Genomic DNA, 24,835 nt, shown 5'->3' with positions numbered 1-24,835 from the left:
GGAGCTAGTACCCTGGCGTGGTGGTGGCACTGCTCCTGCTGACAGTGCGAACATGGGTGCAGCTGCTCAGGGCGTGTCTGCAGGGCTCCTTCGGTAACTGCATGTGGCAGGCTGCCCCACTCCATGGAGGACACTGAGGCCCAGGCAGGGGAAGCACCAGTTCCCTCACTGGAGCCTGTGGATCAGGTCCCCTCCTCTGCTAAGACAGCCCCAGGAAGAGACAGGACAGCTTGGAACTGAAGCCCAGAGAGACGCTGTGACCTGTCCAGGTCCCACAGCACACTCACAGGAGTCAGCCACGTGTGTCCCTACCCTTGGCCCCTTCAGTCTTCCCTGGTCTTCCTCGCTCTTCCTCAGTCTCTCCTGCAGCTACCATGCCCGTTTCCCTCCCCAGAAACTGCTGCCCTGTGAGACCAAGCCAGTGAGCCTCCAGGAGATCATGGCGACCCAGCAGAATGGCTGTGTGAAGAGTGTGGCTGAGGCCTCGGAGCTGACCCTGGGCCCCACCTGTCCCCACCATGTCCCCGTCCAGGTGGAACAGGATGAGGAGCCAGCTGCCCCCAGTCTGGACCACTGCGCCATTGAGATCAGCGAACTTGAGACCAATGTCTGAGCCTGTGGAGCTGCAGGGACCAGGGAGGCCTCCAGGGCAAGGGGCCAAGGGCAGGTGTCAACTCACCACTTTCCTTAGCAGCTGACAGGGCTGGGCTTGCACATTCTTCCCACACTTGAGAGGCTGAAATTAGGCCCACTTGATGGAAAATAGAGGCTCAGAGAGGACAAAGACTGCATGTGGGAGTCCCGGCCAGAAAGCAATGGGCCAGCACAGCCCAAGCCCCAGCTGGGACGTGTCCACCACATTGGCCTGTGAGGGCAGCAGGCAGGGGTTATGGCCCCCACTTCCTGGATCTCACAGTTGAGGCTCTGCAAGCTGAAAACACTTGCCCCAGGTCTTAGAGCAAGTAACGTCAGGGTCAGGACCCTAACTCAAGTCTTCCAAGACCTGGCCTCTCCCTCCCAGAGGGCCCGATGCCAAGAGGCTCTGCTCCTCCCCAGGAGCCCTGCAGCCACACTGCCATCAGTTTATGAAGACACAACAGCATCCTGGCTCTGCCCTGGCTGTGTCTCGGCCCAGGCCAGCCCTCACTTGGCTGCTAACACGTAGCCTCAGACAAACAGCTCTCCTGGAGGACCGGCCAAGCCCAAGACCAGGGCCACTACCTTCCACGTGCCACAGTCTGTCCCATTTCCCATCCCACCCACTATTTCTCACAAAGTTCATCCAACGCGGAGACAGAGCTGTCTTCACTAGACTGTGGGGACCCTTGAAACATCCGGGTGAGCCTCCCCAGGACAGGTGGGCCCACTGGGAGCAGGGAGGTAGGCTTGCTTGGGATGCTTCAGTCAAGCTGCCCGTGTGGCCCTGGGGTCAGTGCTCCCCAAAATCCCGTGGGATGCAGCAGAGTTAGATCTTCTATTCCTTCCTGTGTTTGTAAATTCAGTGATAACTAAATAAAGGTATTTTGTTTCTCAAGTCTTGTGTGCTTTGCGACCATACTCCAGCCAGCATCTGTTTATTGGGCTAGCATAGGCTGTCAGCGCAGGCTGGCCCGTCTGAGCAGTCAGAGTATGCACAGGCCTGCCAGGCAGCCAGAGGTAAACAGGCTTGTCTAGGTAGCTAGTGTACACAGGTCTGTCTGGGCTATCGGAGTGGGCACAGGCCTGCCAGGGCAGCCAGCAGGCACGTGAGCCTGTCCCGGGGGCCAGAATGAGGGCAGGCCTCTGACCCCACAGCCCTGGACTTCTGCCTGTGCGATTACTTTGTAGGCACCCAGAAACTTTACACTGACTCCTGCTGATCCAGCCGGATGTGGAGGTGCTCGTACCCTACCCACCCCTGCCAGGTACCAGCCCAGCACCTGCAGGAAGCACACACAGACACAGCCACAAATTGCCAGAAAGGGGTAGTGCTTTTATATTAGTTTTTCTGTAACAAGAAAAATCAGCTTTGTTCAAGGTTTTTGTAATACTTTCTTCTTAAAAAAGAATGAAAAACTGAATGCACCCAGAGCTGCCTGCAAGCCCAAAGAATAAAGAAGTCCTGTCATGGGGCAGCAGGCCCTTCCTCCCTGCTGGACCCAGCCCCGCTGCCCCCACCTCACTCCTGTGCACGACCCCAGCAATGCCAGACTGGCCCCCTTGCCCTCAGGGGGGCTTGGCCATCAGACATGCCTGTGGCTGGCCAGACCATGGCAGGGAGAGGCTGCCCCAGCAGCTGGGGAGCAGGCTGGCTGGCCGGGGCACTGGTTCCAAAAGCTCCTGTCCCCAAAGGGAGGGAAAGAACAAAGCCAGCTTCCATGAGTTCCAGAGCATGGCAGGCACCCAGGCACAGAGAGCATGGCAGTAACTGTGTCTTCTCCAGCGGATGGGCAGACAGATGGACACGCAGAAGGCGAGCTGTCCTGGCCGGTTCTGGCTGGGGCAAGAGCTGTCGGTGGCACAGGCCTCAGAAGACTGTTTGCATGTGACTTATGTGTGTGTGTGTATACATGCATGTCCATGGGAGAGGGGGTGGGCACCCGTGAGTGCCAGGGTGGGGCCAGACCCTTCCCTGAGTGTGCATGAGTCAGAGGGCATGATGGCAGTGGCGGGTGTGGGGCAGAGAGTGGGACCCGTTTGGAAGGTGACATGCAGCTGTTTGCGGGTGTGTTGTGGTGTCTGTGCCTGTCTGGCTGTGGGATGTATGGCCGGGAGGGGTGGGGATGGGAGACCGTGTGTTTAGTCTGTGTGCTGGGGGTTGAGGGGTCTGGTGGGCATGGGGCTGGGTGTGCCTGTGTGTGTGTGGCAGAGTTGAGGCTCACAGGGCACAGGCATGCACTGCAGAAAGGGGTCCAGTAGTCCATTGTCCTGCAGAACACATGGGAGGGTCAGGGAGGCCAGGGCAGATTTACCAGCCTGTGGGGGGTGGATTGGGGAGCTGGGCGGCCACCCAAGGGGACTCTGGGAGGGCCAGACAATTGCAGGCAGGAGAGGCTGCCCCTGGGAGCCCAGAGCCAGTGGGCCACCCACCAAGAGGTGCTCATGAGGCCTGACCAGGCCTGATGTGGATCAGAAGGCTTCTGGGCCCTCTGGCCACTTCCTGGGCCCTCTGCCAGGGCCCCATTCACCAGACCTGACCATGGCCAATGTCCTCCAGAGGAGGCAGATTCTCTCCCTCCCAGGGCTCCACAGCCCCCCTTGTGAGGGCCATTGCATCCTCATGGAATGACCAGTCACCCCTGTCACTGGGGTGGCTCTGCCAGAGGACCATGCCTGGAGAGCAGGGGCTCTGCCATCATACCCCTGGGCCCTGGGCCCTGGGCCCTGGGCGGAGAGCAAGGTGGCTTCCAAGCCCTGCCCTAGGGCCTGGCCCCCACTCTTGGATAACTGCCCCCAAGCATACTGTTCTGTCACCAGCTGGACCCTTCGGTCACCCACCCACAGAGTCTTCCCCCTCCCTGGGCCTCCTCTCTGACCCGGGCCCTACTTCAACTCAGCATCCCGGCAGCAGCCCAGCAGCCCCCAGCCTGGCTCACTCCGACACCACACCTGCCCTCCTGCCTCCTGGCTGCCGCCACGCCCATCCCTAGCAGCTCCAGTGGCTCTGCCCATTGCCCTCTCCTGACGCACCCCCCTTTCCCAGCCTGACCTCAGGATCCATGACCACAGCCATTCCTTTGTCAATAAGCTCAGTTTCCATGTTCCTTCCCCTCCTGTCCCACACACCTGGCCAAAACCCCAGCCATGGACGGGTCCCGTCGTCCCTCTCCTCCACACCCACCCTGGCCTGCTGAGCACCTCCTGCTGCTCAGAGAAAACAGGAGCTGAAGGCACCCGGCTGGTGTGACTACATGGCCAGCCACCGAGTCACTAACATGCACGCGACTGCAGCCCCTCAGTCCTCTGCCCCTCCTGCCACCGTGGAAGGAGCACTGCCTCTCCTGCCAAAGCAAGTCCCTCGGCTGTTCCCACGGGGATGGGGACAGCAGGCTCTCCTCTCCTCCATCTCTGACTCCTCCTCTGCACGGGCCCCTCCCAACAGCATTCAAACCAGCTCTATTCCTTCAAAAAGGCATAAGGTAAACAGAGTCCTGCCCAAACGTCATGCCCCTTTCGCACTATCACCCTGCCTCATCTCTTCTCTGCCAAACTTCTTGACAGAGTCGTCTACGCTCCCTGGATCCACTCCTTTCCAGCTGCGATGACAGCAGCAGCCTCCGCCGGGGCCCCATGTCCTTTCCCTGCTTCCACACCCCAGCCCCTGTGCCCGCCCCACCGGGGCACCTTCACCCGGGTAGAGCCCAGCTTGTGCTGGCCTCCTGCAGGCTCGCTGTTATTCCCCACTTCTGCTCGGGGCCTGGCGCCTACCGAATGCTCGTGGAGTTGAAGCAGGGACAGATGGTGAAGAGGGGGCAGAAAGACCCCGGACTGGGGTTGGGACAAGAAACTGCAAAGGAGCAGTTCGTGCGTCCCTACAGACCACCTACCTACGTCACATCCGGTTCACCCTGACACTATCGCCTTTTCTCTTCCTCCTCGTCCTCATCCTCCTCGTCCTCATCCTCTTCTTCTTCCTCCTCCAACCGGCCCCGGTCCTTGGAAACGTCACCGAACTCAAAGTTGCCTTCTATGTCCAAGACCTGCAGGTGCTTCAGTCTCCGGAAGGCGCTTTCCACCACAGAGCCCACAGCCAGCTTGTTAAACCTGGGCGGGCCACCGTGTGGCTCAGTGCCAGGAGCCCAGCCCTCGGAGTCCCCACTCACCGGCCCCAGAAGGGAAAAGGGAGGGAACAGGCCTCCAGGCGGTGGCACCAAGCACAAGAGGCAGGGACTGCCAAGCTCGGCATGGTGAGTCCAACCTCAGCTGTGCAGTGGGCCACAGCTCTGGGGCAGGGGTTGGCCCTGCACCTCCACCCGCAGGATGAGGGGCAGGCCTCCCTCTGCATACACTCTCACTGTGATTTGGGAGGGGCAGGCAGGGGCAGGTGCTTCCTCTCTGTCTGCCCTCTGGCATTTAACCCCAAGGTCTGAGGCTCTAGAGCTGCCAGCCTGGGGTCACCTTGGTGCCTGGCACATAGTCAAGGCCAGTGCCAAGCTGAGCCAGGGACAGACTCCAGCTGTGGGAAGGCAGAGGCTGGGTTCTAACCTCAGTCCCTAGTAAGAGCTGAGGCACAGGTCACACTCCACCCCTATGTCTGGGCCTCAAAGCCCCTGGGAGTGCACATTCTGCCTATCTCTGACCTGTCACCTTCTCTGATTTGGGGGTGGGGGAAGCTGTTGGGAAGGGTGCTCCTCACTTTGCTGTATGGAAGCTCATCTCCTTGGGGAGCTGCGTCCCTGAATCATTCTAAAGCCCTGGAGCTCCGTGAGGACTGGACACATGCTGTCCTGGGTCCAAGGCTGGCTCTGCACACAGCAGTCACTGTTCCTGTGCCCTTTTATAAGCAGTTCCTGAAGCCCTTTTATAAGCCTGTGACCTTACCTGGTCTGGCCAGGACTGTCCCCACCCTTAAGGGCTGAGGAAAAAGAGGCTCAGGGGTTCTGAGATGCACCCAGTCCACAGCCAGTCAGCAGTGAAGCCAGGCTTCTAACACTGACCTCTGCCTGTGAGCTGTTCCCTGTGCCTCCCCTATCCCACTAGAGCTGAGGTGGACCCCAGGGTGCTTTGCAGGGCCCCAGGGGACTCCTACCTGAGAAAGATCCCTTTGAGGTTGGGTGTGGAGTCAAAGGCATTGGCGGGCACTGTGCTAATTTTGTTGTTCTGCAGGTACAGGTACTCGAGCGACTCCGGGAGCCCCTCGGGGATCTCTGTGAGCTGATTCCCCGCAATGTCCAGCAGCTGCAGGGGTGACCGGGGAGTCAAAGCACTTAGCAACTGCAAAGCTCCCACCAACCCTCAGCCTACCTAAATCTCACCATAACCCTGTGAGTTAGGGTCTGTAACTACCCCTAGGGGAAGCAGAGGCTCAGAGAAGTTAAGAGATCTGTCCAAGGAGTGTACAGGGCTGGACCTGGTGAGCCCAACTCCAAACCTTTACTCTAACTGATGTCTGTCCTGCCCAGCTCCTTCTGCCTCCCCCATGAATTCACAGCCAAGGTGTCTGGGCATTACAGCCCTTTCTCTTCAATGCATCTGTCCTCCTCATCAGACTAAATACACCAGCAGGGCAGGGGCCAGGGACCCTCCAGTCTCTGAATCTTGCCCCACTGGGTCCCAGATGAGGGTGGGGAGGATTGCAGGGGCCAAGAGCAAGGGTTCGAGGCCCACAGTGACCCCAGCATGGCAGCAAGTCTCCAAGCTATTCAGTCTTGGTCACTACATGCCTAGAGTCCCAGAATCAGGCAGCCAGGAAATGGGGTGGTTTTCCCAGAGCAGAACCTGAAATAGTCAGGAGGCCTGGACATGCATGGGCCTAGCTCACTGCCTGCCCCTCAGGCTTTCAGCACACCCTCAACCCCAACACACACCTGTGCAGCCCCAGATGGGATTCTGTCATCTCTAAGCTCCCTTCCCAACCCAATAGGCTGAGGCTCAGGGTCAGGATACTGGAGGCCAAGAATCCAGATTCAAGGGGAGCACAAGCTTCACACACCTTAGGGAGCCTCCCTGTCACCTCCCCTACCCAGCAGGGCTCCCTGCTCCCCACTGTGTTCCCTCTGCACAGCTCCCCCGCTTCCTCATTCATTCCAACACCCTCAGTGCCCACGGGCAGTGGGGACATGGAATTCACTGAGACACTGCCCCACCCTCAGGAAGCCAGGCGACACTTGGGCTGAGTCCTAGGTATATAAGCTCTCGGAGGACGGTGCTGCTCCCTTTGTCTTATTCCCTGTTGCGTTTCCAGTCCTAGAGCTGTGTGCTGGTGGGGGCTCGGTACAGGCTACAGGCTCATGGAATGGATGAGTGAGGAGGTGACATTAGGGAGGAAAAGATGCTTCAGCAGAAGAGCTGGTATAGGCAATGCCCAGTGCGTCTGGGGAACTAAGAAGAGCAGCTGGGAGCAGGGGAAGACCAAGGCTTGAAGGCTGTGCAAGGATTCTGGTCTGGGTTCTAAGAGCAACAGGTGCCACAGAGGGGTTCTGGACAGGAGTGTTATGGTGAACATGTATTTTTTTAGACACCCTCTGCATATGGAATACAGGAGTAGGGAGCTCCTAGGACACCAGGGTCCAGGCAAGAAACGGTGGTGGTTTGACTTGGGGTATATGCAGCAGGTCTGGAGAGAGGCAGAGAGAGATGTGATGGTAGAATTGGCTGGGCTTAGTCACAGCGGGCACTGGGGGGCAGATGGTTGGAAAAGGGGACGTCAAGAGCAGCTCCCAGGTTTCCCGTGGGTGCCTAGGTGGATGCAAGTTAGAAAATGCAGAGGGAGCAGGTGTGGAGGAGAGGACAGTGGGGTTTGCGCCCCTGGGGAACAGGTTCCTAAGCAATACCACAGAGGGACTGGCTCAGGTGGTCAGACTGGTGTCAGGCCCTCAGCGGGGCCATCTGGGAGATGAGAGACCATGGCTGCTCCTGCAGGCCCGCTGCCTCCCCCAGCTCCCACCCGGCTCTGTCCTCAGTGCTCGGCCCCACCTCCCTGCCTGCACTCTCCAGGACTCTTTCCTGCACTCAGACATCCCACCCTGACAGCTCCCGCGCCCCACCCGGCCCCCGCCAAGAATGTCCTTTGAGCCTACCACGCTGAGGCCCTGGGCCAGCAGTGAGCACAACAGACTAAAATGTCTGCCCCTTATCCTAGTGGGGAGGGCAGGCAGCAAACAAGCAGACAGATGACCTAATGCCCGGAAGGGAGAAGGGTTAGGAAGAAAACAAGACAGAAAAAAGTGGCAGGCAGCGTGGGTGGGCCTCCCCAGGAAGTGACACTTGAGAAGAGCCCTGAGAAAGGAGGAGCAGCCCAGAGCACTGGGAGAGGGTCCTGGCAGAGCAGTGGAGGGGCAGTTCCTGACCTCACAGCCCCTCAGCCCTGCCTTCCAAGTTTCTCTAAAGAGGTTTCCCTTTTGCCTGGTTGGGTAGGGAAACTGCATTTGTAACAGAAGAGATTTGATTCATACGGCAGACACTGCCACTCCCCCCACATGACTCTGAGAGCAGCCCCAGCAGTCACACCCACTCGCCAGCCCCAGAAGCCCTCAAGTAGGGCACCCAGCCCTCTGCCGATGGGTGAGATCAGCCACCTGGCTGGCCTTGCTGCCCTCTCCTGCCCCAAGCCCAGCCAAGCCTAGCCTTCTCCAGGCACCTATTCCCATACCTGCAGATGAGTGAGCCTGACTCTCTGGGAAGAATTGCCTGGTTCCCCCAGTCCTCCTGAACCATGGGCCCCCTAACCTGCAGCCATGCCCTCCCCTTATCCCCATAGCCCTCCTTAAGCCTGTACCTGCATGTAGGGAGCTCAGCCTGGCCATACCAGCTGTACTCTGCCTTTCACTGCTATGCGGAGACCCTCTGCAGGGCCCAGGCCCACCAACTCTAAGGCCCTGCTTCCCCAGCAGGTACCTCCCTGACGCCAATGCGTGGGCTCAGGGCAGCCTACCAGCAGCCCCCTGCCCCTCCTTGTTACCTGTAGACCCGCGAGGTCAACCCAGGCACGGGGCCCCAAGGCCCGGCTGCGCAGCCTGTTGCCAGTGAGGTAGAGCTCACGCAGTTGGGCCATACCGGCCAGCGCCCCACGCGCCAGGGCAACCAGCTCATTGCGCTTGACCTTCAGCACATGCACGTTGCGTGGCAGCCCGGGGGACAGTGTGCGCAGCCGGTTGCCTGACAAATCCAGCGAGCGCAGCAGGCGCAGCTTGCGGAAGGCATCCCGGTGCACCTCCGGGCTGGCAATGCGGTTGTAGCTGAGGTTGAGCTCCTCCAGGAAGTAGGTGGTGGCGAAGTCTTCGCGGCCGATGCCGGTGATCTGGTTGTGCAGGATCATGAGGGTGCGCACGCGGCGGGGCAGGCCGCTGGGCACGCGCTCCAGCGCGTTGTTGTACAGGTGTACGGTGTGCAGCCGCTTGAGGCCCTGGAAGGCCCGCGGGTGGATGCCTCGGGCGTGCAGCTGGTTGCTGTGCAGCAGCAGGTACTCCAGGCTGCGGATGGGGGTCAGGACGTCCGCGTCCACACTCCGGATAGCATTCTTCTCCAGGTGCAGCAGAACCAGGCTGCGCGGGAGCCCCGCGGGCACCCGCGACAAGTTATTGCTGGACAGATCCAGGTACTCCAGGCTGGAGAGCTTCCTAGGGCCAGAAAGAATTGGGACAGTGGGCAGGAGCCCACATGGAGCTGGCTTCCACCATTATTCCCCAGAGAGATGGCGAGGAAACTGCCCCCACTTCGTCCCAGCTCTGCCACCAGCTGACTGGGGCACCTCCATCCTCTCCGAACCTCTCACAGGTTGATTTAATGATATATTGGCATAGGAAGGATCTAGCATAGTTTCTGACACATAGGATATTATTTAAAGAGTGATTGTTTAACTAAGGCCTCTTGTGGCTACCCTGGGCTCTAAACAACGAAAATGTATTTTTGTCTTTAACAAGAAAGCTTGAGTTTCTGTTTTGTACCAAGAAGCCAGCCTCTGCAAATGCTTCCCTGCCTCGCTGGAGTTTGGGCAGGCCTGGCCTGTACATACCACTTGGTCTTGGGGACAGAAATGTCAGCAGAGGCACAAACCTCAAAGTTCATTCTCCCAGGAAACTTGACAGGGCCAGGTGGGTGAGAACACCTGGCTGGGTGGGCCCCAGGGGGAGCTTCCCAGGCAGGTGCTCACACCGAGGGCCCAGGTGGGGCCTCACCAGAAGGTCTCATTGTCCAGGCCCTCGTCTGTCAGGTAGTTGTTCTGCAGGTACAGCTCACGCAGGTTGCTCAGCTCACTGAAGGCACCTGGCGGGATCTTCTCCAGCTTGTTGTTCTGGTGAGTGGGGTGGTAGGGGAGGGAATATGAGGGACAGTCAAGCGGAAGGGCAGAGCCCTGGGACGAGGTGTGGGAGGGGTCTGGGGAGCCAGGGAGAGGGGGCCCGGGCCCAGAGCACTCTGGGTGATGTGCTGACAGCAGTGGACGCTGTGCCTTCCAGCAGGCGCCCAAGGCCCCACATCCTCAGCAATGTGCCCTCATGAGCCTGGGATCTCCCCCAGTGTGGTCCCTGCCCCTCCCTGCCCTCTGCCCCCCACCTTGAGGTGCAGCTTGTAGAGGGCAGGTGGCAGGTGCTTGGGCACATGGCGCAGGAAGTTGCTAGACAGAATGAGGATCTCGACGTTGCTAGAGCCATTGAACATGTTGTCCGGCAGCCCGGCATCAGCCAGCTTGTTGTTGTGCAGGTATACAGACCTGGAGATGAGGCTCAGGTCCTCACCCACTCGGACCCCCAACTCTGGCCCCAGCATCAGCTCACCTGGCCTCCAAACCTTGCTTAGGTTGGGCCTGGGGCCGAGGGCACCCTCCTCCCACTTGAACTAACCCGCCTGGTTAGTCCCCCCACAGCCCAGGAGACCAAGGACCCACCAGGGGTTACCCGGCAGGTTAGTAGCAGAAATAGGATTTCCTGACCCCCAGTCGGTGCTCCTCCATACCCTTCAAGGTTCTCAGTCATTCTCCAACTGGAATCCCTGCCTGTCAAACCCACAAAGCTGGCTCTGAGTTCTGTGGGGCTTCCTGAAAATGGGAACTTGCACACCACTTCTTTGTCCCTGGTGCCCAGCAGAAGGCCTGGCTCAGAGGATGTAACCCCTCATTCATTCAGCAAGTATACAGTGAGTGCCCCTACGTGCCAGGACTATTCTAAGACACTGAAGATATAAATAAAAGTGGACACAACCAACAAGACCCTGCCCTCATGGAGCTGATATACTAGAGGGAGCAAAGACAAGGAACAAGAGAGATACGCAGAAGACAGTTCGTTCTTGCTGTGTGAGGATCATGGGCCTCAGTCTTCCCATCTGTGGGATGAGACCACACACAGCAACACTGGTTCCTCGGGGGATGGAAAGAATCAGGTTAGGTGATAAATTCAGGGGCAGAAGCAGAAGCAGGGGTTGTCAGTGCCCCCAGCACCACCCTCCTCTGCTCACACACCCGTGCTGTGGCCTCACTGATCCCGAAGCAGCTCAAAGTGAGGTACGACTCTGCCTGTTGGAAGAAGTTTCCTTCCCCTGCAGCCCCTGGGCAGCCTCACCACAGCCCTGAGCAAGGGGCATCATGCCTGCACCGCACAGCACACCCCTCCTCCAGGGCCTGTCTGGGTCCTCTCTGCCTGGCTCAGGGCTGGTGGCCTCAGCAAATCTCCCCTCCCAAGCCTGAGCCCAGGGCTCCATCTATCTTCTGACCTCAAGTTTGGCTTTTGGCCAAAGGTAAGCCCGTAGATCTTGGTGAGATAGTTGGCAGCAAAGTCCACACTGATCAGGGTGTTTGGCAGGAATCGGGGTGCCAAGGTCAGCTAGAAAGGGAAGAGCTGGGTCAGAAAGGCCAATAGAGGGACAGCAGCCAGCTTTGGACCCTACTGTGTGCTGCTCAGCTGGGCCCCTTTAATTTGTTTCCTCCCAGTCCCACTACCCTGATAACACACAAACTGAACCTCTGCAGCTCCCCACCGCCCTGAGCTTGGCACTCAAAGCCCTCCGGGCCTCCCGCCTGTTTTTCCTCCTGGTCTCTCCCCTAATTGCTCCCTGACACTGGCCCCAGTCCATCCACAGTGGAAACCGACAGGGCCCACCCTGTCCACCCTCCCTTCAGTCAGCAGCGTCCCTGAGTCTGCAACATTCCAGGCACAGCCCCAGGTACTGGACACGTCCTGGGAACAAGACAGAGAAAAGCCTGCTCCCTACCCTCAAGCTTAAATCTTAGTGAAGAAGACAATAAACAAGGCATAGGAGTATCTGATAGTGACAACCACTAGGGAGTGAAAATGGGCTGCAGACAGAGGACACCTGGGGTGGGTGCTCAGGGAACAGGTGACCACACTGAAGGCGTGATGGCATCACAGATGCCCTCCAAGGGGAGAGCAGGAGCAGGGAGTGCCGGCCCTGATGAAGTCGGCCGGGGTTGGAGCAGGCACAGAGTGAGAGTGAGTTAAGAGAGGCAGGCAGCCCGACTGCTGGCCTCAGGGAAAAGTGTAGGTTTCATTCTGGGCAGAAGGCGAAGCCTCAGGAGGGTTTTAAGCAAGCACAGAGGATGCAGGGGTAGAAGCAGGGATGGTTTTAAAGGTTACTCTGGCTGCTGTGGGGAGCCAGGGCGCAGACAAGGAAGCAGGGGTGGGACAGTGGACCAGTGCAATGCAGGTGGGTGAGCAAAGCACTCCTGGATTTGGGGCTCAGACCAGTGGGGCTTGGAGGTGCCCTTTACAGGAAGAGGTGGGGAGGCTGCAGGAGGATTGGAGTCTGGGGGCTGCGGGCAGGAAGCAGAGTTCTACTTCCCGTAGACCTCTAGGGGAAATGCCAGGAGGGAGGTGGATCTGAGTCTCAAGTGGGAGAAGTGGACAGTACTGAACACTGTCAGTCCATGTGACCCCAAGGGAGCTGAGAGAGAAGGAGCTGGACAGAGCCCTGGGCACACCAACTTTTGTGAGGCTGAGGGCCTTTGTGCCTTTTCTCATGCTGCCCTTTCTTCAGGGCATCCCCTTCCAGGCCCCTGGATGAAATCCTATTACGTTTCATGGCCCTGATCAAATTGCATTTCCTCCAGGAAGCCCTCCAAGTGCCCCTCTCCACAGTGGGGCACAGTGGGACCCTACACCCTATAGGCCTTGGCCTCTGTCTTCACTATCTAGCTACTCTGGTGCTGTGGGTTAAGGTGTAGGCTCTGGGCCCGTCACCCCAGGGCCATATCTGAGCAGCAGCAGGGACCCAGAAGCTGACCCAAAGAGGCCCTGAGCTTGGCCCCCAACACCAGGGGGCCAGGGCAGTACATCCCCACCCTGTTGCAGGCCCCTCACCTTGTTATTGGCCAGGTACAGGTAATTGAGGTTGGTCAGATGCTCAAATGCCTCCTCCGGGAGCCCTTCAAAGGACAGGCATCAGTCAGAGCCCTGGATGAAGGAGACGCTACAGGGGAGCATGCCAGCACTGAGCCCCACCGAGGCCTACCCCACTGGCCAGGGCTGGGGAGGGCAGGCCGAGCTCTGATCCCTCCCAACCGGTGCCAACAGGCCTGCCCAGCCCATTCTCATGCCCCTTGCTCACAGAGGCCCAAGTTCAGAGGAGCAAAGGGGAAGCACCTGTGGGAAGATGGCTGATCCTACACCTTGCTCAAGGCCACCTGGGTAGAAATGGGTCCTCATAAGGTCTAGCCATGGGGCAGAGGACCCAGCCAGATCCTTCCCTACCAGGAAGGAGTGCTCCCCTGGGGGCAGCTCCAGGGAGTCAGATACCCTCTTCAAAGCCAGCACCACAGCAGGGCAGGGCTCCACTGAGCCTCCGTGCCCCTGCCCCTGCCCCTTCTTGCTGATGCACTGTCAGGACTATGCTGTCACCGGGAGCCCAGCCAGGTTGGCCCTTCTCCAGTCCTGAGGCCGGCCTCTGACACTCGGTTCTGAGCTCCCAGCCCCTCAGATGCTGGGACTCTCCCAAGAATCTAATGAGAGGGAACAGTTACATAAACTGTGCGGCATTCCTCCACAGAATACCCTCCTGCCGCTGTGTAAAATGATGGCCACTCAGTTCTTAGCAAAATGAGAAATGCTGCTGTGCTAATTGCAAAGGGAAACAGAACAGTTACAATCGTGACATCTACAAGTTCAGCTATGAATTAAAGTACACGAAGAAAAAACTGGTTTGGATTGTGGTGATGGTTGTGTAATTGCATAAATTTCCTAAAACTCATCAAATTATATTTTTCAATTGGGTAAATCTTATGGCATAGAAATTATATCTCAACAGAGTTGCTTTTTAAAAAATGGGAAGGACTATACCAAAATATCAATAGGGATTAACTCCAAGTGGCAGAATTGTGAGTTGGCTTTTTCTTTTCCATTTTATTTTCTGTATTTCCAAATTTTCTGTTATAATCATAAATTATGGTCATCATAAGAAAAAATAACTTTTTACAATGCGAGGACTCTACAATGCTTTGATTCTAAAGGCTGTCTGTGAACTGAAGAGTCTTTGACAAAGACTCTGGAACTTTATGATTCTCTCAAGTTTCTCTCCTGACCCAACTCCCAGGTCTCAGAAACACTGAGGAGTGGCTTTTAGGCTATTTTCCTATGGAGCCCCTTGCCCAGCAGCCCAGCCCAGGCCTGCTCTTTCCCACATTCCAGGGTCAGCAGGACAGAGGTCTCCCCATGGGTGCCTGGTCCCCCACCTGGTGCCCCCATACCAGTCTCTGGGTGATCCCTCACCTCGAGAGGTCAGGCGATTGTTCTGGAGGTTCAGAGTCTCCAGCCGGTGCAGCCGGGAGAGCTCCTCAGGGTAGATCTTCTCCAGTTGGTTGTTCTGGGGAGAGGCAAGGGCTGGTGAAAAGGTAGCTTGGGGGCTGTCTAGGGCTCCTACCCCATGAAAGGCCCACCCCTCCCTCAGCCTCAACCCCAGTCCTAGGAGCCTGTCTCTGTGTTGGGCACTCCCATGGGATTCTCCCACATGCAGATGGACCCGGCTCCAGGCCAGCCTGGACCTGGGTTTTGGAGGCACAGCAGTGACCACAGAGTGTGGGACCTGCCTTCCAGGAGCCCGTACACAGGTGTCCACAGGCAGCTCAAACTTGGAGTGCCATTTCCCCTCCAGACCTGCTCCCTGTGTGTTCCCACTTGGTGACAGGCATCCACAGCCAATTCTCCCCACCTCCAAGCCAGAAACCACTTTCAGTTCCCTTCTCAGCCCTGCAGTCCCCACTCCACTTAGAACACTTTAGAGCCTGGGTTAGGTACCACTTCCTCCAGAAGCCTTCCTGGGTTGGATCAGGGGCTGGATTAGGAGCTTCTCTGTGCTCCACGATACTATCCTCCCATCTCCATCTGTTACCTCTACTTACTTAGGTCTCTGCCTCCCACACAACTAGTGCCTCAAGGGCAGCTCTGACACAGGACCAGGGGTGTAGAGTGGGTACCCAAGAGATATTTTATGAATGAATGAGTGAATGAATCAACAATTAGTGCTGTCCTCAACTTGTCCCTTTCCCTCACAGGCTCCCCTGGATTTGGGCTCCCACCACTGCCAACCCAGACCCATCAGTGCTCTGTGACCCTGGGCAGCTCACTTTCCTTTGCTGGGCTTGATCTCCTTTGGAAATGGGTGTAACAGCCTCTCCCTCTCCCCCAGGGCTACTGGGCTACACAGAGTGGTCATGGGTACACTAGTGTTCCCAGAGTCCCCCATCTGGAATGCCATGTCCTACTTCTTGAAGCTCCAAAATCTGGCCTGCACCCCAGGAGAGTACTCTGTCTTCGGAGTCCCCAGGGCATTCAATGGGAGCCTGCTTTTCCCTCAATTTCTTGGCCTGTAATGGTGTCTGAGCTGCCCTGTCTATTCAGAAGGTCAGTTGCTGGGCAGGTCTGTGTCCATCTTCAGACAGGGCCTGATTCTACTTACGGGCCTCAGCCCAGACTCACCCAAGTGAAACAGAACAATTATAACATCGGGGTGCTCTATGACCGGCCATCAGAGGGGATGCCCCATGGTGGGGCCAGACTCCTACATCCAACCTGCCCTCGCACCCTGTCTGGGGGTGGAGAGCCACGAGTACTGGGGCTTGGGGCAAGGAGGGAGCTGTGGCCTAGGGGTTCTGGGACCAGCAAAGGGAGCTTGAGCGGAGTGGGCAGCCCTGGTGACACTGCAGTGCCGGCCTCACCTGCAGGGACAGGTGATTGGTGTGCTCAGGCAGGTCCCCAGGGAACTCACGCAGGTCGATGCCGCCACAGTCCACCACGCCCTCCTGGGAGCAGGCACAGTTCCGGGGGCAGTTGATGGTGGCTGGGCCAGGCCCCGGCTCCTCAGGACTCAGGACCAGCACCGGCTCCTCCTCCACAAATTCATTCTCTTCGGGGCTCAGGCTATGCGCACCACTTCGGCCAAACCCTGGGGCCCTCACGGCGAGCACCGCTGCCAGCTGCAGCTGCGGCGGCAATAGCAGCAAGACGAGCAGAGCCCGGCTTCGGGCCATGGTGCCTGCAGGGGGCGCCAGTCAGAGCCTCCTCCGCACCAGGGCTCAGGGCCCACGGAAGTCATAGTGGAACCCCCTAAGGCATGAGGCAGAGCCTACTCTGCACCTGTCCTGGGCATGCATCTGGCTGCTGCCCTCCCCTCCCCACTCGCCCCATTAGGGCTGCCCTCTACATGGGTGGGGGTGAGGTGAAGCCCTCTCTTTAGGCAGGTCTGCCAAACCTTCCACAACTCTCACCAGGCCTGGCCCAAAGAATCCGTACCCCCACTTCAGAGAAGGGAAAGCTGAGCCCTAGGAAGAACTGAGACTTGCAGGGCTCTGCCAGGACCTTGCTGAGGTCTTGCTGCCCTGGCACAGGCAGTGCTGGGAGCCCTGTCCCTCCTCCAGCAGCCACAGGCCACAGCAGGTCAGCACCAGCAGGGTATGGCCCAGCTCCTCACCTGCCACTCCAGGATTGTCAGGACTTGGCCCTGCTTCTCTTCCAGCTCCCCCTGCCCACGAGTCCCAGTGATGCAGGCCTACTTGGTAGTTCCTCTCTCCAGGCCTTGGCACATGCTGTTACTTTTCTAGTGGAGAGAGGAATGCCCTCCCCTCTCTAGTGCAATCAGCATCCTCTTCAAGAAGCAACTCCAGCATTGTGTCCTCTGGGAAGATTTTGAGCTGCCCCAGAGCTCCCTGTTCACTCCAGGGTTTGACATGGGTTGGGCTGGGTTATGACTACATGGTGTCTTTCCCCCACACAGGGCTGTGAGCCACTCTCTGTGTCTGGGTGGAGGCCCAGCCCAGAGCTGGACACAGACGAGGCATCAGTAAATGGAGCTGCTGCTGCCCCCAGGACCTCCCCTTCCTGGTGTTTATACCCTCAGCTGCCCTCACCAGGCCCTGCTGTGTTTACATGACTGCTGGCACTTGCAGGAGACCAGTCCCCAGCACGGTCCCCCTAGGGTGTAGGGATGGGGGTATAGGGGCTGACCTCAGACCTTGAGGAAGATGCAGGGGTTCCACCATCCCAGCAGCCTATGGGCCTAACATGGCTCCAGTCTGGTCCCTGGAGTTCTCTTTACAGGGACTCAGAAAACATCTCTGGGGTGTGGTGCACTGGGACAGACAGTAACTCAGGTACCCTGACTCTGGAGTCCTGCAGCCCCCAGCCTGAGCCCCCCTCCACCACTCAGCGGCTCTGACCTTGATGGGCCTCAGTCCACTCATTGGACAATGCAGACAATGTATCTATGGGAAGGAGGCAGCGAGGTAACAGACACAAGGCACCTGCACCCATCATTGCTGCAGCGGTTACACGAGCAGGCAAGTGGCAGCGCACAGGGCTTGGGGACCCACTCCTCAGTCCGAGCTCTCTCCCCACTAGATCCAGGACCCCAACCCACAGAGCAGAGAAGGGTCTGAGGAGATGTTGAGCCTGGGAGGGTTGGGGAAACTAGGAGTTTAACAATGAGACTGATGTCTTTAAGGAGAGCTTTGGGGCCAGACAGCCGGGGCTGTGGGCTCAGCTCTGGCTCTCCATTGTGCAACTTTAGGCAAGTTTTGTCACCCTGTAAACCTCTGCTTCCTCACCTGTCCATGGAGTTTAACCAAGCCATCCTTATGGAGAGACTATGAAAGTCACTGGGATGCACATAATGCACACAGTAAGTGCTCAGTAAATGTTAGCCCTTCCTAATATCTGCTACATGAGCAGTGCCTACTCCAGAATCCCCTGCTTCTTGCCCTCCCCTTGTCTAGATAATGCTTGCACTTTTTGGTCCAGTCCCAGCCCGCCTTGTCCCAGCAGACTTGTAGACTCTAGTCTCCTGTGAATTCCTGCTGCCCTGTGGTTGCTGCAGTATTTCACAAACTGCTTGGACTCACTCATTGGCTCAGCCAGCTGTCCAAGGTGAGGCCCCATCTCCCCCTTGCCATCTGTTGCACAGGTGACACAGGTGAGGAAGAAAAGGACCCTGGCCTCAGCCTGGTGGGGGCTGCAGACCCCCGTACAATAACTGCTGTCCCCCAAGACTGAGTGAACCCTGTGAGGCCCCAGAAGAAAAGGTATATGGAGACAAAAGATGGACAGCAGCCAGGCTTGCTGGAACCTATAGGTGTACAAGGCCTAAGCAGACTCAGGCTCCTGCCACTTGCCTGGCAGAGAACCAGGGAGCCCAGCATACATGCAGCTCCCAAACTCCAGGGATCAGTTGGCAGCAGCAAGTGATGCATGCATGCTGAAGCCTGGCCCTAGGCCCACCCTACTAATCCCCACTGCCTTCCCCTGTCCCTTGACCAAATGGGCAGCAAATACTCAGCCAGTCTATAGACCATCCATTCCATTATCACCCCCAAGATAACTCAACAGCCTTCAGCCACAAGAACCCCATCACCATACCAGAATCCCCCTCCCTGCCCGTCTGTCTGACTCCACTGCAGAGCAGGCTCTGGGAGGGGATATTTGGGCACAGGCACAGGCCCCAAATTAATCAGGGGCAGGAGGCCAGGAGAAGGATCTTCTCCACATATCCTGTGTATTCAGTGGACCAGCTATTTATCCTCCCTCACCTTCAGTTTTATATCTGTTAAGATTTATAAACTGTATCTGTAAAAATACTTAATTTACATTAATACTATGAACCATATTGAAAATGTTATCTCCACTTAATAGATGAGGGAGCTAAGGCCCTATGGGATTGGCCAATGTAACACAGCTGTAAAGTGGCAAAATCAAGCTCACAGCTCAGGTCTTAACCACAATGCTATAGGGCCCTTCCCTGGGCCAGGCACAGCTGGGCACTGAGGACGCAGACAGACCACTCAGGCATGACTCCTGCCCTAAAGCAGCGTATGCCTACACTGTCCAATGTGAGGGCCACATGCAGCTATTGAGCACTTGAAACATGGCTACTCTAAATTGAGAGGCAATGTAAGTATAAAATACAACATACATGGAACTCAGACTTAGTATAAAAAAAGAATGTAAAATATCTCATTAATATTCATGATATAAAATATCATTTATTTTTATATTTATTACATGATATTTAGGATATACTGAGTCAAATCAAATGTTAAAATTTTCATTTTACTTTTTTTTTTAACATGGCTTCTAGAAAATTTTACATTACATACATTGTTTGCATTTGTGGATCACATAATGTTTCTGTTGGACTGTGCTGGCCTATGTGTAAATGGAGTATTATAATCCCAGGGTCATCAGCAGTGTGATGGAGGGAAGCTAAGGACCAGAGGACCAGGACGGCTTCCCAGAAGTGACGCCTTATGTAGCTGCGAAGAATGAGTATCAGGCAAAAGGGAAAAGGTGATCAAGCAAGGGAGTCAGCATGAGCAAAGGCCCAGGTGCAAGAGAATCCATGCTGTGACCTCTGCAAAGCTCACTATAGTGTCTGGTAGAGCTTGGGGACTAGGAGTGACACAAGTGGTCAGTGGCTGCAAGTCCAGGCCAAGAAGGGACTTGAAAGGAGGTTAGGGAGAGTGACCCTTAGCTTAGGGGAGACGGGGAGCAGTTGAAGAGGAGTGTGACATAGGCAGGTTTCTAAGGAACTCTCAGAAGCTGTGCAATGGTGCAGGCAAAGGACAGTGAGCCGGGACTGGGCAGAGAGGGAGGTGCTGGACTGCAGGGATGGAGAGGATGAGCTGGACTCAGGGAAGAGGGAGGAAGACAAACAGGGCTTAGAGAGTGGTGGCCTCAGTGCCACCTCCTCCTCAGGCCTTAGGTTCCTGGGCAGTTCCAGCTCCACCACCTAGTCCACCATGTGATCTCGGCCCATCACTGACCCATCCGAGTCTCAATTTTTTTTTTGTTCTAAGAATGCTGAGCCAGATAAGCCCCCATGGCCCCTTCTGTAAGCCCAGCCATCTTGGAACTGGGTGTGGAAGAACAGAGAGAGCAGACCCCTGATCTCTGGAAGTCCCAGAGTGAGGCGCCCCACTAGTGAGAACTACTCACACTGTGGGGACAGCAAATGGCAGGTGAGGGTACAGCTTGGTTTGCAGTCTGCCTGTGTGGAGAGCTTTAGGGACAGTAGTACATGGCTTCCAGTCCTGAGGGTTGTGTGAGTCTGGACCAGTCACTCCACTGCTCTGAGCCTCTGTTCACTAGTCTCAGCAAAGGACGTGGGGGCTCCTCATGTGGATTCAGTGATGTGCCCAGCTAATGCCAGCACCAAGCAGGTGCAACGTACAACGTTCCTGAGAAACCTGAGAAAACACCTGGGACCCACTGCCTCTGCCCCCTACTCCCTCGGGGGAACCAAACCTCAACACCTATAAGGACTTAAGTGGGGATTAAAGGCAGGGCAAGAAGAAGGAAGGGGAAGGGAAACCACCATATTTAAGGACTGTTAAACAGATGAGTTTGTTGCTGGAGGTCCAAGTGTCCAAGAGCATTAGCCACTATGCTAAGGTGCTGGTGATAGGGAGCCATCAAGACTTCCAGGCAGGTCATGGTCAGAGCTTTGTATGTATGACTCTGTGAGGCCTAAAACTGCTACCATCAGTATCCCCTACCTAAGATTCAACGAAAAAGCACAACATATGCTCAGTAAGATTTAAATCGAAGGGACAAGATCTCGTGAAAACAGTCATGTGAATCAGACATTTCTTAACTTGCACTCTAAGCTGCAGCAGACTGGGCCCTGGGCCCTAAAAGGGGACATGACCAGCCAGAGGCTTTTCGGTTCATACTAGTGGCTCTTGGAACTGAGTGGATCACCACTTCACCTCCCCAGCTGCCCTGAAGTCCAAACGCAGCCGATCTTGCTGCGTGGGCCTCGGCAGGCATCCCTCTAAGCCCCCCGGACCTAGGACAGTCCTCGCTGCGAGAACCCTTGTGGAGCGCCTGCTCCTCCCCTAAGTTCCGGCCGCAGCTGCCTCCCACCCACAGCCCCTGCGGCTGCCAGGAGCTCTCCGCCGCGACCACCTCCTCTTCCACCTGACGGCCCGTCAGGTATTCTGACGCCAGGATCCGCTCCCCAGTCCCAGGCCAGGCTGGCAGGCTTCCGCCGCACTACAGGGAAGGCGCTGATCGTCCCCCCACCCAGCGCCCTTCCTCAGTCCAGCCGTCCCAGTGGGGAGGCAGCCTCGTGGACAGACACCAGGCCGGCAGCTGCGAGCTCTGGCTCCTCCAGCGCGAGGCGCTGGGCTGGGGAGCCGAAGCCCGAGCTCCCCTCACCTGGCTGCGCGTCCCGGGAGCATATCTCTGCCCCTTTCTGGGCCTCTGTCTGCCTGTAAAGAGGCCGGAGGGTGGTCTAGCTGGGGTGAGCTGACGTGAAAAGACTGTGCGCCCCGGCTGTAAGCACAGGGGTCCACGCCCCTCCCCAGCTCCACCTGCCCCCTGCATTCCCTGTCGCCCGCCTGCGTCCTTCCAGTCCGCCCTCGGATTCCTTCCAGATGTGCGCGGCGGGAGGAGCCCGGGGACTGGGACCAGCCTCTGGCCCGAGAGGAGAAAAGGCCCCTGCCCCGGGCCGCGGGCGCGGAGGGGTCGCAGCCCCGCGGGAGGGCTCTCCGTCGTACACTAAGTGCAGGGCTCCGGCGGAGGGCGCGAGATGCGGACCGCGCCCACCCCGCTCGGGGGCAGCAGCTGGGGCCGGCCGGACCACGGGGGAGGTCGAGTCCGCTGCCCTGGCTCGGCCCGACCCCCCGGCCCCGCGCGCCCCGTACCTGCCGCGCGCCGGCGCCGCGCCCGGCCCCGCCGGCCGAAGGCGCCCTCCCGAGTCTCGGCTGCGCTCCGCGGGCGCGGGCTCCTTCCATTCAAGTCGAGCCGTGCGCTCCGCGACACAAGTTTTGTTGTGGGTTTCCTCCTCCCCGCCTCTCCCCCTCGCCCCCCCTCCCCAACGCATGCATCTGCTGGACGCCGTTCTCCTCCGGACACAGGCGTAGGGTCCCCACAGACGCGGGGAGGGGAGGGCCTGTCCCCTCCCCGCGTGGGGCTTGGCCGGGCCCCACTTCCCGGGGAGGCAGAGCCGCCGCACCGACCCCTCTTCCCCGCTCCTCCCAGGCGGGGCCGCCGTACCACGCCCTCCCCTTCTCCAAGAGACCAGAGGAAGGCGGGGTGTCTAGTCCGCAACGCCTCCTAGTTTCCAGCCTGCTGCAGTGGAGCTGGACCCCCTTTAGGCCCCAGCACCTGAAAGGACAGCCGGGAAGAGGGCCTCTTCCAGCAAGAGCCTCTGAGCTCGGTTTCTTCCTCATAACAGATGATTTTGCAACCTCTCCAGGCACGAGTACCTTTCTGTTCACTCTCCCACCCTGGGGTCCTGGGCCGTAGCTAACAGGCTGTCAGCCAAGACCCTGTTGGGCCCCTTCCCGGAAAAGTTCCCCACCCTCCCCATCCCTCCTACGCCCACGTTGGCCCTGGGCCCACAGTCTGGTGAGCTTTGAAGGTCGATAAATTGGTATAGGCGTAGGGTGCACGCGGATGGGATCCCTGTTTCAGGGAGACAAGGGGAGTGAAGAGTGGGCTGTTGTGGCATCAGTCTGCTCCCAGGAGCTCAAAACGTTTCCAAGGAGCATTAACTACTAGCAGCTGAAGCAACACAGCTTTGCGCCAAGGGCTTTGGTGGTATAACACGGTGGGGCTGGATTTAGGTGGTACTTGGCACCTCCACTGCCTAGCCAGGCTCTCCCCCATACCTGCTCTGGCCTGTGGGCAGGGCACCCACAGCTACCTCACCTGGCTGCCCTCCTGCTGGAGAGGGAGAAGGACAAATAACTTAAACTTGGGACCTAAACCGCCAAGGCCCTGAATGGGTGTTTCATTGGAAGTTTCCAAACTTTTCACTGCATTCTGCTGCCCTACTGTGACTGCACCACATCCACTGCTCTCTAATCTTCACAACCCTCCAGTTGCCCCCACTCACAGGTAAGGAGACCATCTTTGAAAAGGTAAGTGATGGAGTACTTGAGTGAAACGGCCAGGCTTCCCCTTCCCCCCGGGTTCTTCCCATCATGAGACAGGCACCTTGAGCAGGCAAATGTAGAGGTTAGATTTGAACCCAGAACTTTTCCATTACATCAACAACTCAAGAACTTAGCAAAAAAGGGAAAGGGAAATATTTTGCCTTCTGTGTCCTCAAATCCCAGTTCTCTCTGAACTCAGACTTAGAGTCAGTATGATTCACAGGATTTGACAGGGGCCAACACAAGAGGTGCATCTCCTTTCTTCTCAACACTGAGCCTAGATTCAAGTGAAGTTAGAAGGACAAGATTTTACAGACTTGAAAACCCACGAACTAAAGAAGATTTAGCACAATGAGAACCAGCAAATACTAAGTGCCAAGCACTGTGATAAATCCTTAAATATCTTAATTAATCACCCCCACCCTGTGGGGAAGGTATTCTCTGTTAGCTGTGCTGCCAGGGGCAGCCACAGGGCATACATCTTCCCCCACAACATGCTCTTCTGTGGAATGCCAAGCCTGTACACATGCTCTGTGGCTGTCCAGTGCTGCAGACACATAGTACAGTGAAGACACTATAGTTCACCTGTCTGAAGTATAATATGCAGGAAACACTTTGAGTGTCTCTGGTGCAAAGTGGGGGCAATCCTGGCTCTAGAACCAAATCTTCTTTCAGAAAAGCTGTAAAGACAGAGTTGAGTTTGAAATTTAAGTTTCCTGAATCTATTGTGCTGCTTTGGTTCCTTCATGCTGCCCCTCAATTTCAGCTCCTGCTTAATAGTACTGTAGTGCATGGTGTCAAGTACAGCTTTGGACTTAGACTTGGCTTCAAATGGAAATAAAAATAGCACCTACACCTCACAGAATGTCTAAATTAAATGAGAGAACGTAAATTTAAGACGCTGCACCATACCTGGCACACGGTAAATTCTCTGTAAACAGCAACTATTATAAACTATCACTGAGACCTGACTAAACATCCAGGAAACATTACTGAAATAAAAATAACCAGTGGCCAAATATTAAACAGAAGTCTCTGCCCAGGGGAAGTGCCTTCTAATTCAAAACAGTAACAAAATTCAGAGGGAAGGAGTAAAGACATATAATATGGCTGGAGAGAACTAGGAGTGAAGGACAAGGCTCTCAAGGGGGTTTGATGAGGAAAAAGGGGAGGTAAGGAACACTGTAAGGGGAGATATGGTGTTGCTTTACTTCATCATCATCAAAGAAAACTATTTCTCTTAACTTTGATCTGAGGTTTCAAAGGCCATTCCTTACTAAATAGTAGTCCTAAATCCTGAGCTTTGACAGCAGCTTGATTTTCTGGGCATTTAGAAATCAAATCACATGGTGATGTTTTGTATGTATAGATTCCATCCTGATCTTGATCAGAATGTATCAAAGAAAAAGCAGGGTATGATGGAAACACCATAGGCTAATAAGTCCAATAAAGAAAAAGTCTTCTGGGCTCCTTTAACACCCCATACAACTCTTTATTATGGAACTTCTCTTGCTGTCTGTTTTTCATTTCCTTCCCACTGGATTATAAACCCTCCGGGGCAAGAACTCCATCTTATATTCAGTAAGGTCCCTTTCTAACACTAAAATACCATCATTGAGTAGGTAGAATGAACCCCCAAAGATGTCCATACCCTAATCACTAGAGCCTGCAGATATGTTACATTATATGGCAAAAGGGACTCTGCAGATGTAACTAGGATCATGGACCTTAAAATAGGGAGATTATCCTGGGTTATTTGGGTGGGCCTAACCTAATCATAGAGCTCTTAATAACAGACCATTGTCTGCTGGAGGTAGGATGAGG

General features: G+C 56.5%; 2 protein-coding genes across 5 annotated transcripts in view; one reads left to right on the top strand and one right to left on the bottom strand.

Annotated features, from left to right (window-relative positions):
* Nucleotides 1-1,534, top strand: part of SLC1A7 (solute carrier family 1 member 7) — a 44,391-nt gene extending 42,857 nt beyond the window's left edge. Inside the window, exon 11 of the mRNA XM_036893160.2 lies at nucleotides 395-1,534. Within this exon, the coding sequence (XP_036749055.1) occupies nucleotides 395-613 (219 nt within the window). The 3' untranslated portion in view covers nucleotides 614-1,534. The remainder of the gene's footprint in view (nucleotides 1-394) is intronic.
* A 417-nt stretch (nucleotides 1,535-1,951) lies between these two features.
* On the bottom strand, nucleotides 1,952-22,340 carry PODN (podocan). Of its 4 annotated transcripts, none has more exons than XM_036892985.2 (11): nucleotides 22,239-22,340; nucleotides 15,797-16,113; nucleotides 14,352-14,445; nucleotides 12,948-13,012; nucleotides 11,344-11,453; nucleotides 10,192-10,348; nucleotides 9,816-9,931; nucleotides 8,600-9,257; nucleotides 5,729-5,877; nucleotides 4,527-4,743; nucleotides 1,952-2,907 (listed from the first exon to the last, which is right to left on the bottom strand). In XM_036892985.2, the coding sequence occupies exons 2-10, from the start codon at nucleotides 16,106-16,108 to the stop codon at nucleotides 4,554-4,556; spliced, it is 1,851 nt and encodes a 616-aa protein (XP_036748880.1). In that variant the 5' UTR covers nucleotides 16,109-16,113; nucleotides 22,239-22,340; the 3' UTR covers nucleotides 1,952-2,907; nucleotides 4,527-4,553. The 4 variants fall into 4 exon arrangements, with proteins under 4 accessions (XP_036748880.1, XP_036748882.1, XP_036748881.1 ...); XM_036892987.2 differs by lacking the exon at nucleotides 22,239-22,340 and adding an exon at nucleotides 21,776-21,933; XM_036892986.2 differs by lacking the exon at nucleotides 22,239-22,340 and adding an exon at nucleotides 16,549-18,409.
* Between the last annotated feature and the right edge of the window lie 2,495 nt (nucleotides 22,341-24,835).

The sequence above is a fragment of the Manis pentadactyla genome, chromosome 4, assembly GCF_030020395.1.
Source record: "Manis pentadactyla isolate mManPen7 chromosome 4, mManPen7.hap1, whole genome shotgun sequence".
Lineage (NCBI taxonomy): Eukaryota > Metazoa > Chordata > Mammalia > Pholidota > Manidae > Manis > Manis pentadactyla.
Note: the sequence above shows the minus strand (reverse complement) of the source record. Positions and strands in the feature narration are given on the sequence as shown.